The sequence below is a fragment of the Siphateles boraxobius genome, unplaced genomic scaffold, assembly GCF_051911475.1.
Source record: "Siphateles boraxobius isolate OS27281-9 unplaced genomic scaffold, OSU_SipBor_1 60, whole genome shotgun sequence".
Lineage (NCBI taxonomy): Eukaryota > Metazoa > Chordata > Actinopteri > Cypriniformes > Leuciscidae > Siphateles > Siphateles boraxobius.
Genome location: NW_027509187.1, coordinates 260,156 through 273,998, shown reverse-complemented (window position 1 = coordinate 273,998; position 13,843 = coordinate 260,156). Strand labels below are relative to the sequence as shown.

Below are 13,843 nucleotides of genomic sequence, written 5' to 3'. Positions count from 1 at the left end.
ATTTTACGTTCCTCTGTCCAGGTTACTGGATCAGTCATTTTCTGAACCTCATGTGCTGCAATGAGGAGAGGATTTGAAATTTCAGCATAATCTTGGATCCATGGTCTACAGTATCCCGTTATTCCTAGAAATGACATCGTTTGTGATTTTGTAATTGGTTTCGGAATTTTTCGGATCGCCTCAATTCGATCTAGGCCTAATGCTCTGCCATTTGCTGAGATTAGGTGGCCCAGATATCTCACTTCCTCTTTGACTAACTGCAGCTCATTTTTAGACACTTTGTGTCCATTCTGTGACAAAAAATTCAACAATGCACGTGTATCACATTCACAGGAGGCTTTGTCTGGAGAACAGATTAATAAATCATCGACATATTGAATTAATGTACTCCCCTTTGGTGGGACGAAACTTTCCAAATTTCTAGAAAGTTCTTCTGTAAACACACTTGGAGACTCTGTATAGCCCTGCGGCATTACAGTCCAGGTCCAGCGTTTATTTTTGAACGTAAACGCCAACCAATATTGACTATCTGGATGTACTGGAATTGAGAGAAATGCATTTGCCAAATCTATCACAGTAAAATGGGTAGCGTTGTTTGGTATTTCCGATAGAATTGTCGATGGATTAGGCACAATCGGCGAGCGCGGTTGAATGGCCTCATTTACCTGTCTTAAATCCTGCACGAAACGCCATTCACCTGATGCCTTCCGCACAGGAAGTATAGGTGAATTTATGGGTGAATTTTGACAGGGCACAATAGCACCCTTTTCAACCAACGCAGCGTGTACTTTCGAAATTCCTTCTATAGCTTCTTTGCTGAGAGGGTATTGAGGCCTAAATGGCCTATATTGTGTCTTTGGTGTGATAAGAAGAGGCATTACATCTTTCATTTTTCTAATGTCAAATTTATCTTTAGCCCAAAGGGTTTCTGGAATTCCTGATAATAAATCAAAATCATTATCAATCTTATCAGGAATAAATTTTCTCTCCTCACTGCACAACCTGTGAACTATTACCGTTTGCATTGCTGGATATGCTCTTACCCCTATGTCGTTTTGATAGTACCCCTCACCATTCCAAGTCCAACCTCCTGACTCCACCTGCTCTGTGAGCCACTCTCCTACTTCCGCCCAAGAGCTTCCCTTTTTCCCCACTGAGACATGAGGTTGGACTTGCAACTGTTGAAAGAAAGCAGATTGAGAGTTTGTTAATTTTACAGTAAATGCAGAGAACTGTTGTGATATTAGAAGGTATTCAAGAGCTAATTCCTCACCCATCTGCTCATTTAACCATTTTTCCTCATACTCACTGTCCCTCTCGGGGCCCACGAACCGCGAGGTACAATGGAAATGAGGCGGCTTCTCATAGTCTGCTGGTAAAAACTCATACTCTGAATATGGGTCAAATGCAGGAGTTATAGCCCAGTTATAATACCAATTTGGCGACATTTGAGCAAAATTTCCATTCTTTGGTGTTACTGTTATTCCTTCACATGAAACATCAATTGTCATTTCTAATTTAGCCATCAAATCTCTACCTAACAAATTCAAAGGGCATGATTCAGAAATCAAAAATGAGTGTGTACATGTTCTGTTTCCATCTATCACTGTCAATGGTTCTGAGAGTTTATCAATTTGTGGTAAGCCTGAAATACCATAAATAGTACGAGTTTGATCAGAAATTTGCAATTTGTCAAACCTGGATGCAGTCTTAGTCGTGATAGTTGAAAAAATCGCACCGGTATCGACAAGAAAAGAAACTGGAAGTCCTTTTATAGTAATTGTCATCATTGGGTTTGAGTTTGGGTCCTTTGTCAGTTGTAGCAGTTGTGTTTGGTTCGAGTTTGTCTCTTTTCTCAGTTGAGTGGCTGTCTGAGTCTCTTTCTCCTCATGCTATGCAGTCCTATAAGGCGCTGGTGGGGGGGGGCTGGTATGAGGAAGCTCTCTGCTCTCTGTAGTTCTGCTTTCTCTGCTGGTAGCTTTGCTGCTGTTGCTGAGGATAGCGTTGTTGGGGGTGACGTTGTTGTCGTTGGGAAAGATTGTTGGGACAATCTTTAGCCCAGTGTCCTCTCTGTCCACAGTTCCTGCACCTCGATCCCATCATGCCATTTCTTGGCGGCTGGTTGTTGGATTGAGCTTGGTAAAACATGTACTGAGCAGTCTGCAACTTATTTTCTTTCTCTGTGTTCTTCTTATCGTCATTCTGTTCAGCATGCTTCGCGTGTTGCGTCACCACTTCAAGACCCTGTGCCTCCCACGCAATGCAGGTCAGTCGCACAGCTCCCTGAATGCTTGGAAGGAGGCCGTTGACAAAGTGATGTTTCAGGACACTGGAATTATCCGTTCCTTCTGGAAGCCCCGCACATTCATCAACAACAGTCTTTAGTCGTGCAAGATAAGCAGAGACCGTCTCACCTTTCAATTGCTTTGTGTTGGTGATAGCTGCCCAATCAGGTTTAATGGGAAAGGCCAGCCTCAGGCGTTCGATCAATGCTGTCCACTGCTCTCTCCATTCTTGAGTTTCAGTTCCTCCTTCCTCCAAGCGCGGAAGGGCGGGGTTGAATGCAGGGGCAGGAGGAACTCCTCGGATTTCAGTCCATTTCAGGCCCATTTTTCCACTGAAAATGGCAGCCCAATCTCGACCTGTGGGTTTATAAGTCACATCAACATTCGTTACTGCGACAATAAAACGTTCCACTCCCTTTTCTGGATTCGGAAGGGCAGCTGTCACATTTCGTAGTTCCTCCAGATCCCATGGCCTTTCCAGCCACACCGGACCGTCTGCACCTGGAAACTGGAGCATAGGCAGATTATAAGCTTCTTGGGATCCTTCCCCAGTTGCAGAAATTGCCCGGGTTTTCATTGGGTGTGGGAGAGGTGGTTTCCCAGCTGCCTTTCTTTTGACACTTTTAAACACTCGTTTGAGTGGTGTTTTCAGTTCTGGTGTCATTGCTTCATTTAAAAGTTTCCTCACCTCTCTGTAGATGCCCCCTGCTTCACCCTTATCCTCATCCGAACTTTCATCCTCCGTTTCAACTTCCTCTTCTTTCCGGAGTGGTTCTGCAGAGTCGCCATCTCTTAACGTGTGGCGAACTTCCCCTTCTTCAGCTTTTGCAGCATCTGCTCTGTAGGGAGGGGGCCTTGACACGGGCGGCGGCCGAATCTCATCCAATTCCTGCTTCCTCTTTTTTGTCTGCAAAGCAATCAGAGAATCTGCAGCTCGCTCACCTTCTTTTTGGCTTTCAAAGCGTGCCTCAGCCTCTCGTTCCCATCTTCGGAAAAGTGTCCAGTCAATCCTCTTCCGTTTCCTTGGGGGCAAATTTTCAAGGAGACGTCGTGTCTCTCCTAAAACTGACACACTCAAAGTCCCACAATCAGCAAACTGCCCCTTTGTTAATTTTGACCACAGTTTGATTTGAGCGATTTGCTCATCTCCCAATTTCCACTTCCTGATCAACTCTTTAAACGCACCCTGAATTTCAGTTTTTTCAGTTTTTCCCTTATCACAACAATTCCCCATCTTTTTGTTAGAAGCAGTTCTTCAATTGCAGAAAGCAAAAACAAAATGAAATAGAAAAAGAGAAAACAATTTACAAACACAAGGAAACAATCTTATAAATTCAGTTTACTGGGTATATGTTAGATGTGTATCTCCAAGCCCAGATTTGTGGATACCCTAGTTTTTTTGCAATAGGAATTAGTCCTAATTCACCTGTTGCTCTGTCTATGTAAGGTCTTAAATTAGGCCTGGTGATTAAATAAAGAGATGTTTGCCCTATTAATAATTCTAGTCCTGGTTGGGGTTGCTGCCACGCCCTGGTGCATCCAATCCCCAACACGGCAGGATCTTCCTTAAATATTTGTTCTATCTGGCCACTTAATCTCAATCCTATACGTCGTCGTAGATACGTATATCTTGTCAAATAGAAATTATATCGTTGTGGCAAATTTAATTGTCTTTCATCCTCCCCATAAGATAACGGGATACTGCGTTTAAATCTAGGTGCCTCCAGTGCAGCCAGTTTTTTTTTTTTTTTTTTTTTTTTTTTTTTTTTTTTTTTTTTAATGGTTAATAATTTCCCAATTCAATTTAACTCTTCCAAAATCCCTCTTTCAGATCTTTCAAATTTGGAAATTTTCAATTACAATCATCAGAACAGAACAAACACCACGTTCCAAATTCTTATTTAAAAAAAATTTTCATACGCACAAAAATGTTTTAATTTACGCATCAAAAAAAAAAGAAACAGAAAACTGAAGTCTGTGTGTCCTACCTTAGGTTCTTTTCCTTTTCTCGCCCGTCTAAGATGTGGTCCCTCCTTCGGTGTTGAATCTGCTGCAAGTTGGCAGGATTTTTGAAATCAAAATAATAAGAGATGCAAGTTCCCTTTTTTTTCAGAACCTATATCTTGTCGTCCGTTTTTCCGGAACGTCCTTCGCCGATGGAGGGACCAATCCTTGGGCTCCTGGCTGGCTCGCCAAACTGTAGTGGAATTTTTCTTTTCTAATGCTAACCTATAATCTGACTATCTGCTTTCCCTAAAATGCTCACTCTGTAATACTCCAGCTCCCTGCGTCTACAATCGACAACCGCTGAGTTTTTCTTCTAATCCTACCCTACTCAAGCTTTCTTGCGTCTACAGTCGACATCTTAGCTTCGAGTTTGCTAAACTACTCTACTCAAGCTCTCTTACGTCCCCAATCGACGTCTTAGCTTCGAGTTTTTCCTTTACCTGACAACTCCTTATGCTGCGCAGCTTAAATGACAGACAGACTTCAGTAATTGTCCTTTAGATGCTCTTTATTTCAGCTGGGAGTCCTCTCGAGCAGTACTCAGAGAAGTCTCAAAATTAATCAAAGAATACAACAGGCTTTATAGTGGAAATGCCAGACACATCAAAAATAGAATCATCATCACTAAGCAAAAAATCATTGTCCCGCTCTACCCACATGATTTTGTCACATTTGTTAAAGCAAGCCCCCCTCCTTTGTTAGTGACATCAGCATATGTTCAAGGAACAGAACGTTTAGTTCATTGTCAAACTTCAACCTGACCAAGGTTATATTTGGGTCAAATATTTGTTAGATGGTTAGATCATGTGGAAAGAACGCCTGATGGCTACATCCTGAAATAAAGGAAGTAAGTCTCATTATGTTTTATTGTTAGAATAAGAAATGGAAAGTTTTAGTCGTCTTCAGACAGAGAAGTAGGAAGCATGATAGATGTGTCACATGAGAGAAATATTGAAATCATGATATCTGATAGAAATACGAAATCAGAACGTTAGTAATATGATTAACTTTACTGATTATAATATAAAATCAGAACTTTATGTTTAGTGACATGATTGACTTTGTCTATTATAATTTTTCCACGACAAGGCAATTAGGCAGCAGTGTCTATATTGGACTTATTGCGTAAAAAGTATTCATTGCTACACATTCCACATGCGGAAAACTTAGAGGATATTTATATGGAAATCTTAAAGGTAAAGTGACAACCCCCCAGCAATTTAATTCTTATGGCCAGGTGGCCAAATGACCCATTTAGTCACAAGAGAAAAATACCTTGAGGAATACAGAGCAATAATCATTCAGATGGCCAGAGTGTTAAGCTCTGGTTCTGTTAACATGACTCAGTGTCTTTGTGCTGTATTTCATCTATCTGTGTTTTTCCTCTTAGATTTGAGAGATCGCTGTTCTGAACTCAACTGCTCTGAGGATGAATGGTGTGGGAAGAAAAATGGTGTTTATGGCTGTTTATGTAACGAAGACCATCACAGACCACATTCTGATTCTTTTGGTTAGTATCATTCAACATTTTTTTTTGGTCATTTCTTGCCTTTATCTTTTTTAATAATTCTGACAATCTTTTGTCTCGCTCTTCTTTTTTTACTCAGATGTCTCAGAAACCTGTGAAAGCAGCTCTGGCTCCATATCTGTGTCTCGCTGTCAGCTCTTTGAGGCTGGTTTTCCAGCTGATGTCTTACACCTCAATGATCCCAGCTGCAAAGGAACGGTCCGGAATGGCAGAGTGGAATTCCATTTTGATGGTGATAAACACATCTGTGGTACAAATCTTCTGGTAGGTTTATCTAAAAGGTAGGTTTAAAAAAAAAACCTGTGTTTAGATTAAACTGAGAGGGGTCATATCACTTGCATATTGTTGACTATTATGCTGCTTCCGCAACTGCTTCAATTATTCTCATTTGTAAGTCGCTTTGAATAAAAGCGTCTGCTAAATGAATAAATGTTAATGTAACTACATATAATCCATCCAATTATTTGTATTGCCTGATAGAACCAGCAGAGTTTGATAATTCATATGCGATTTTGAGAAGTAGGCTATGTAGGTAGGTCTGTATAGGTAATGAATAATCAATCTGTAACAACCAATGGAAGGTCCCAAACAAACCTCCCTAAAGGTTTGTGGTGGTGGTGATTAGACGAGATCTGCGGTGACGTCAAAATCTTGTTGCATTGTGGTATATGGAACTGCCTGAAGTGTACATATGAAGTAGACTCGCTCCCTCTGTCAAAATCGAGGCAACGAGGGTCTGTCCATATAAACTTCCCTCGTCCACTTCATGAAGTGGAACGCACTTTAAAATGGCTTTCCCCAAGGGGAAATGTTTAGGGAAGTTCACAAGTACGTGTCTAAAAGTGGACTGGAAGAGATTCAGTAGGGAAAGGTGCACAACACCATGCCACAAAAGCAGAGGTGGGTAGAGTATCCAAAAACTGTCCTCAAGTAAAAGTACAAGTACTTATAGAAATATTTACTCAAAGGAAAAGTAATAATATTAATAGTTACTTGAGTAAGGATGCTCTCACACCTGCCTCCTTTAGTTTGGTTGAATCGCACTAGAGTTCGTTTTCCACCTTGGTGCGGTTCGTTTGGGCCGTTGTGAAAGCAGCAATCGCATTTGGGTGCACACTAAAAGCGGACCAAACAAGCGGATTTTCTTTCACTTGACTGTACTGAAGGTCCATGGCCACTTCATCCAATGCTCTTGATGTTCAAAAGCCCCGTTCACACTAGGGGTTGAACCGATAAGTCTACCTTAATACAATGCCGTGACGCTTTAAGCTTGGCGTCGACTAGTCGCGTTGATCATGTGACACTATGATTGTGCTAATTTTTATACTAACAACATGGTCAGATGAAGAGCCCAGAGGGCCATTGCATCAAGAAAGCAGCATTGGTACATCAAGTGTGTGGAAATACTTGACTAATTTAACACTATATATTGTTGAAAATGAAAGTAAAAGCATGACACACGCTCACTGTTTTACCGGGAAATGAGAGTTCAGTCTCTTTATTAAAATCATTAAAACATTATTTTTTTCATATATTTACTTAAACATATTAATGATGTATCCCTAATTCACTCGCAATCAATTGGAATATTATTCTGTATTACTTGGATCTGCGCATCACTAACGCGCACATGTGAATTTATAGCTTTTTTTTCTGCCATCCGAAACGCATTCAAGACGGATTTAAATCCGATCACTCAAACCACTTCAAGAGGAGGTCTGGGCCGCCCGCATTCCAGACGAAACTGGACACGTGTATGCATCTGGTTGTTGGAACCACATATGTAAATTGGACTCCTCCCAACAATGCTAAAAATAAAACTTGTGAGAGCGTGTTATAGGGTATATGTCATGTTATATTCATTATATGACGAAGCTATGCAACACGCATCACGGCAGCTGAGCATCATCAAGCCAACGTGCAAACTATCGTAAATCAGAGTGAAAGTCGCAGACGCTTAACCAACAATCATCTTCGTTAAAAGTAAAGAAACTAAACGATCTTACCAGGGCTGTTGCCACTTTCTCTTATTGCGGTCCTTGATTTTGAAATTAGCTGATGGTCAATAAAATGCAGCTCATTACTGTTGCTTTCGGTGATGTGAACTCCGTTAAATCTGCATATAGCGTGTTGTTTGAAGATTGGATTTAAATCTGTTTTGCCAAAACATATTAATGTGACCAGGTGCCTGTACCATGATGGTAGTTGAACAAACTCAGTGTTACAGGATTAGTTTAGAGTTGACAAAACCAAACCAATTCAACCAGGCTTTGTTGGTACCATGATGCTGATCATCAACTTTCTCTGTCAAAAAAGATCAGAGAATTTGATCCTGAGTTTAGGAGTTTAAGTGTGACATCAGTAGCGAACAGCCAATCACATGCTGAGAAAGAGTGAAACTGAGATTAATTTCTCGTGAGAGAAGCAGCGTAATTCGCTTATTAAATAAAAGTATTAAAATAGTAAGAATTTAAACAAATTTACACAGCAAGAAGAAAACAGCTGACTATGAAAGAGGACAACTAAAAGAAAAAGTCTCACTACTGTATATCAGTGCAAGTAAAAGTTGTGAAGTTATTTTATACAGCTGATAAAGGTATAGAGAGAATTGAACATTTAAGCTCACATGTAGTCATTTTATAGCTTCATCTATTGATGCTAAAGCCTATTTATATTACCTTTGTATATTTATTCATTTAAACTGCGTAATAATAATTGATGAACTAAAATTGTACATGTGTGATTGATAAAGGGTATAATAATTACATAAATAATATCTAAATCATACAAATTTATTATTCTAAATAAGCCTCACTAAAAACCAGACGATTGTGTCTTTAAAAATCATTTGCTATGTAATGACCTTTAATTTGGAGTAGAAACAGGTGGATTGACTTTATCGTATCAGACATGTGTCACTTTGCTCACAGCCGATTGGTCCAAGTTCAGTTTGCAACCTCTTACCTGGAACATAACCTGCCCCGGACCAGGTTAGCCGTTGAGCGTAAGTTACTATGGCGATGAACACAGCTAAAAGCCAAACCACTTTCATAGTCCCTAAAACCCAGGGTTGACGCAAAATAAACTGAAATATAGCTGGCTAGCCACCTAAACCGGCTTCATGGTATAGGCCCCGGGTGTAAATGGAATCGTTTTGATAAATCAGATCAGTAAAAACGCATGAAGTGACGGCAGGTGTAAACGGTGCCATTATGAGCTGTCTGTCAGCATCTGTATAATTTTCTGTTAATAAATTGCAAATTGGGGCATGTTGCAAAGCAGTCCCATCTCTTGTGTTTTTATGAATGACGTTGACGTCGACTCGACTTTGATGTCATAACAGTCGACTTCAAAAAATCTGAAGTCGTTCAACCCCTAGTTCACACTACAAGCGACTTTGTCGCTTCATGTCGCCAGTGGCTGGCGATGAGGTCGCTAGTGGGCGTTCCCACTACTGGTTGCCTTTAAGAATGACATCCAATGACAGCGAATCAGTTTTCTTGCCGCTCCACTCCTATTGGTTGTCGCTCCTGAAAGTCGCTCTTCATTTGCATAAAGTTAAACAGATCTCAACTTTGTCGCGTCGCCAGACACGCCCCATCCGGTCGCTGTCGCGCGTTTCGCCGGAAATCGCCCGCTCCCCATTTGAAATGAATGGTATTGTGTCGCTTTGTCACTTTTAGTGTGAACAGGGCTTTAAACCTTGTTACGACTCCGAGTCGAGTGTGAATTGAAAGCGCTTCAATCGAATTCCGTGCGTGCAGGAAACTGAACAGATCATTCAGACTGATTCACGAACCGATTTAGACAGATCTGCCAACTTGTTTGATGAAGTCTTTGAACAGAATCGACTCATAAGAGCAATTCATTTGTGAATTGAGCATCGCTCATGTCCATAAAAATTATACAGAGTGCTTGGAATAAACTACGCATTTAACAACACTGCATTAAAATAAAGTAACGAGAGGAACGTCACCCAACGTAACAAAGTAAAAGTAAATTTTTGGCATTAGAAATGTACTCGAGTTTAAGTAAAATTACCCACATTTAAATCTACTCTTAAAAGTACAATTTCTCCCAAAAAAAATAAATATATAAAAATCAAGTAAATGTACTTCGTTACTACCCACCATTAAAATGTAACCCATCATAATTTTACTTGACTGATGAAACCTTTTGGGTTATTGAGTGTTGCTGTATATATATGTATATATTATTGAATATTGAATTCAGTTTAGGCTAAAATACAAATGTTTTATTTGTTGTCCACAGGCTAACGGCACCCACTTCATCTATGATAACTTTATTCTGGGGACACCGAGTTCAGAAGGTCTAATCATCAGCAGAAAGAAAATCCTGAAGCTTTCTTTCAGCTGTGTTTATCCTCAATCACAAACACTTTCCATGAATGAGGAAATCAACCCACTGGAGAGGTAGGAGTAAAGCAGCACTTTTTTTTTAAAGGGGTAGTTCACCAAAAACAGAAATTTTGTTTGTTGTTATTTGTTCCAAGGAACAACATTTTTCTGCTCATACCTTTCAATGCTGTTAATCGTCATGGGGAATTTCAAGCTCAAGTACAAAAAAAGGTCCATATGACTCCTGAACTATATTCCAAAACTTTTTAGGTGAACTAATCCTTTAAATCAGGGGTCACCAACCCTGCTCCTGGAGAGCTACTGTCCTGCAGATTTTAGCTCCAACCCTAATCAAACACACCTGGACCAGCTAATCAAGCTGTTCAGGGTTACTTGATAATTACATGCATGTGTGTTGGAACAGGGTTGGAACTGAAGTCTGCAGGACAGTAGCTCTCCAGGAGCAGGGTTGGTGATCCCTGCTTTAAATGGACATTGTGTAGGAATTTCTCCCATTTAGCGGTGAAATTGTATTTTGCATTCAAACGAATTGTGCTCTCCAGCGCCTCGCTTTTTCAAATGTGTGTTGCATCTACGGTAGCTGTTATGTACCAAAAAGCTATGACAAACAATGCAAGAAAAATCATATGCTCCATTAAAATATATTCTTATCAAATTTCTAGGTAACAAAAAGTAAACTTACAAACCTTGTTTTTAGCGCCTTCTCAACTTTATTCAATAGCTGCTATTCATCAAAGAGCCTGTTTAACTTTTAACTATAAATGTTCTACTGTCTATCTATATAATAAAGTACACAATCAAGCAATGAAAAAAGGCAGGCAACTTCAGCGTCTCTTTTGAAATCTTTCTCCTGCATTAGTTCTTTCCACCTGGAAAAAGCTATCCCGACATTGACTCTTGTTTTTTTGTAATCTCTGGTCACGTTTCCTTTTACGTTCAATTTTGGACTTTTTTGGCGACGAGGATTTCGGCATATGTATGCCATTAAAAATAACAGTGCAATGCAGCCTTTTAAACTTGCCGGGGCCGTGACAAGCGCCTCTCACTGCTCTGCTCCTCCGTTTCTGCTCCTTTCAGTTACGCGACACTGGCTCTGAACAAAAACTCGTTGTGGAAACACGTTGGCCTAGTACTTTTTGACCCTCTCTGCTATTATAGTTTTTCAAGATGGCGGAACTACGTGGAAGCCTCCGTGGACCTACCGGTCACATGTATATAAAGATAATAAATTCTTTGTTTACGTAGATAAGTCAGATAATTGGCAGAGGTATTTGTACACCATTGAGGACATGTTTATGAATAAAAATATTGATTTTAGATCAATAAAATACCTAAAAAACTACACATTTAAGCAGAAAAATAAAAATATTTAAAAAGTAAATATATGGTTATATTCTCCAAACTATTATCTATACATTTTAAACCGAATTTTACCCATAAACAAAGTAGTTTTAACACAGATCTATCCATTATTTCGACAGTATTGTGCCCAAGACTCTTCCCGCTGGTGAAGGCAGATATCGGGTCCGGATGATTACATATGTGGATAGTGAGTTTACCCGGCCCTTCACTGGTGGAGTGGATGCAGAGCTCGACCAGGAGATGCATGTGGAAGTTCGTGTTGAGGGGGTCGACAGCCGCCAGTTTGCCCTGGTGATGGACACGTGTTGGGCTACACCTGTGAATGATCCTGATTACAGCCTCCGCTGGGATCTCATCCTCTCAGAGTACAGCATTGTTTTTTTTAAATCTTTTACGTTTAGCCTTTACTCATTGTAATATTTCTACTGAATAAATAATCATATCACTATAGGATTACCTAACATGTCTTTCAGTTTTTCAGCATGGAATGCAAATGTGTGATGATTTACAGGAGATCCCTTTTGTATTGAATGATTCAAATAAAGTAATTTGTGATTATTGATATTGTCAGGTGTCCCAATCCAAATGACGACACAGTGAAGCTGCTGCAGAACGGCGTCTCGACATCCAGCCGTTTCTCCTTCAGGATGTTTATCTTCAATGCAAACTCCACTAAGCTTTACCTGCACTGTGCTGTTCACCTTTGCCTTCTGTCAAGCAATCGCTGCTCAACGGTGAGTTTAGTGTTCACTAATTGTGTGTCAGATTGTTCTTTTCCTTCAGAAGACACTGGCACTTCTTAATGCCAAAATCTGTTGGCATTATATCTCCATCTAGAGTGAAGTAGTCTGTGTTTATGCAGTAAGATACTGTTGTAGACTGTAAAAATCTCATCACATTATGGTCATCCATTTTCAATCTTTAGAACTGTGACTCTGGACGACGGCGGAGAGAGGGCAGGTCTCTCGACTTCCATGACAGTGCTTCCATATCCATGGGTCCTCTGGTGTTGTCTGAAGGGAGCTCAAGTAAACATTAAACCTAAGTAAAAAAAAAAAGAAAATTAAGCATTGAGTTTATTATGTCAAAGTTTTGTATGATTGAATCCATATTAATTTGTTTTGCAACTTTACCATGCACTGAACCATGTCTTGTCCCCCTTCACAGACATACTGTTCCCAGAAAAAGTGCAAGGGTCCAGGGCACCAGGCCTGTGTGGTTCCTTGATCATTTTGATGGTTTCACTCCTTAGTGCCTACACTTTGTTGTATGTTTAGACATACAATTACCTTTGAATTCTTTGATTATACATTTCAAAAAATGTTGTTTGTCATATCTGATTTGTACACTGTACATTGGATTAGGAACAATTGGCATTGAACATTGAACAAATTGTTCTGCTTTGACTTGTATTTGCGCCTAATAATATTGAGGACCCTTAAGTTTATGATGATAACTTTCTCTGTCTATTATGGTAAAATAAGAATTCATTTGATTGCTTCTTTCTTTATTTTCACTTAATGTATTTTAAATACTCTATATATTTATTGTGACAAATGCTTTCAGCTAATAACTGTGTATTATGAAGGGGAAAAAATGCTTCCTTCCTAAATTAAAATATATTTTTTTGAAATCCTCATCCAAACTATGATTATGTCAAACTGCGCGGTCCCTGTGTAATTGTATGATAATATTAGGCCATCTTATTTTTTGTAGGGTGTCCTGACCTTCGACTGCTTCTAAGGATATGGATTTAAAGGTCTAATATTTTTAAAAATGTATTAACATTATCATATCTCTGTGTGTTTTGTTTAAATTATAGGGAAATATATATTGCTTGCATACTTAAAATTAAAGGGATAGTTCACCCAAAAATGAAAATTCTGTCAGTAATTACTCTCCCTCATGTTGTTCCAACCCCGTAAGACCTTCGTTCATCTTCGGAACACGAATTAAGATATTTTTGATGAAATCTGAGAGCTGGATCAGCGCTTCTTGTACGTCACACGTAGGCTCACTATTGGCTGACGCTGGTCATGTGTGTGATGCGTGTGACGTACAACACAGAAGTGCTGCGCTGTTACACTAGTGAACTCACTCGAGGCCCACAGAGAAGGAAATGATTAGTTGAAATAGTCATTATTTTTGTGCACAAAAAGTATTCTTGTCGCTTGATAAACTTAAGATTGAGCCACTGTAGTCACTTGGACTATTTTAACGATGTCTTTAATAACTTTTCTGGGCCGATAAGTTTCAATCCCTTAGAAGCCTATGGAGGAGTG

The 13,843-nt window shown here is 39.7% G+C and overlaps 1 protein-coding gene across 2 annotated transcripts in view; it reads left to right on the top strand.

The window, feature by feature from the left end:
* Positions 1-13,194, top strand: part of LOC143718252 (pancreatic secretory granule membrane major glycoprotein GP2-like) — a 42,016-nt gene extending 28,822 nt beyond the window's left edge. Inside the window, exons 6-12 of one of the 2 annotated variants that reach the window (XM_077209266.1) lie at positions 5,683-5,802; positions 5,900-6,084; positions 10,093-10,253; positions 11,681-11,926; positions 12,133-12,295; positions 12,487-12,589; positions 12,729-13,194. In XM_077209266.1, the coding sequence (XP_077065381.1) occupies positions 5,683-5,802; positions 5,900-6,084; positions 10,093-10,253; positions 11,681-11,926; positions 12,133-12,295; positions 12,487-12,589; positions 12,729-12,838 (1,088 nt within the window). In that variant the 3' untranslated portion in view covers positions 12,839-13,194. Of the gene's footprint in view, positions 1-5,682; positions 5,803-5,899; positions 6,085-10,092; positions 10,254-11,680; positions 11,927-12,132; positions 12,296-12,486; positions 12,607-12,728 lie in introns of both variants that reach the window. The other variant, XM_077209267.1, reaches the window with a different exon arrangement.
* Positions 13,195-13,843: the final 649 nt, after the last annotated feature.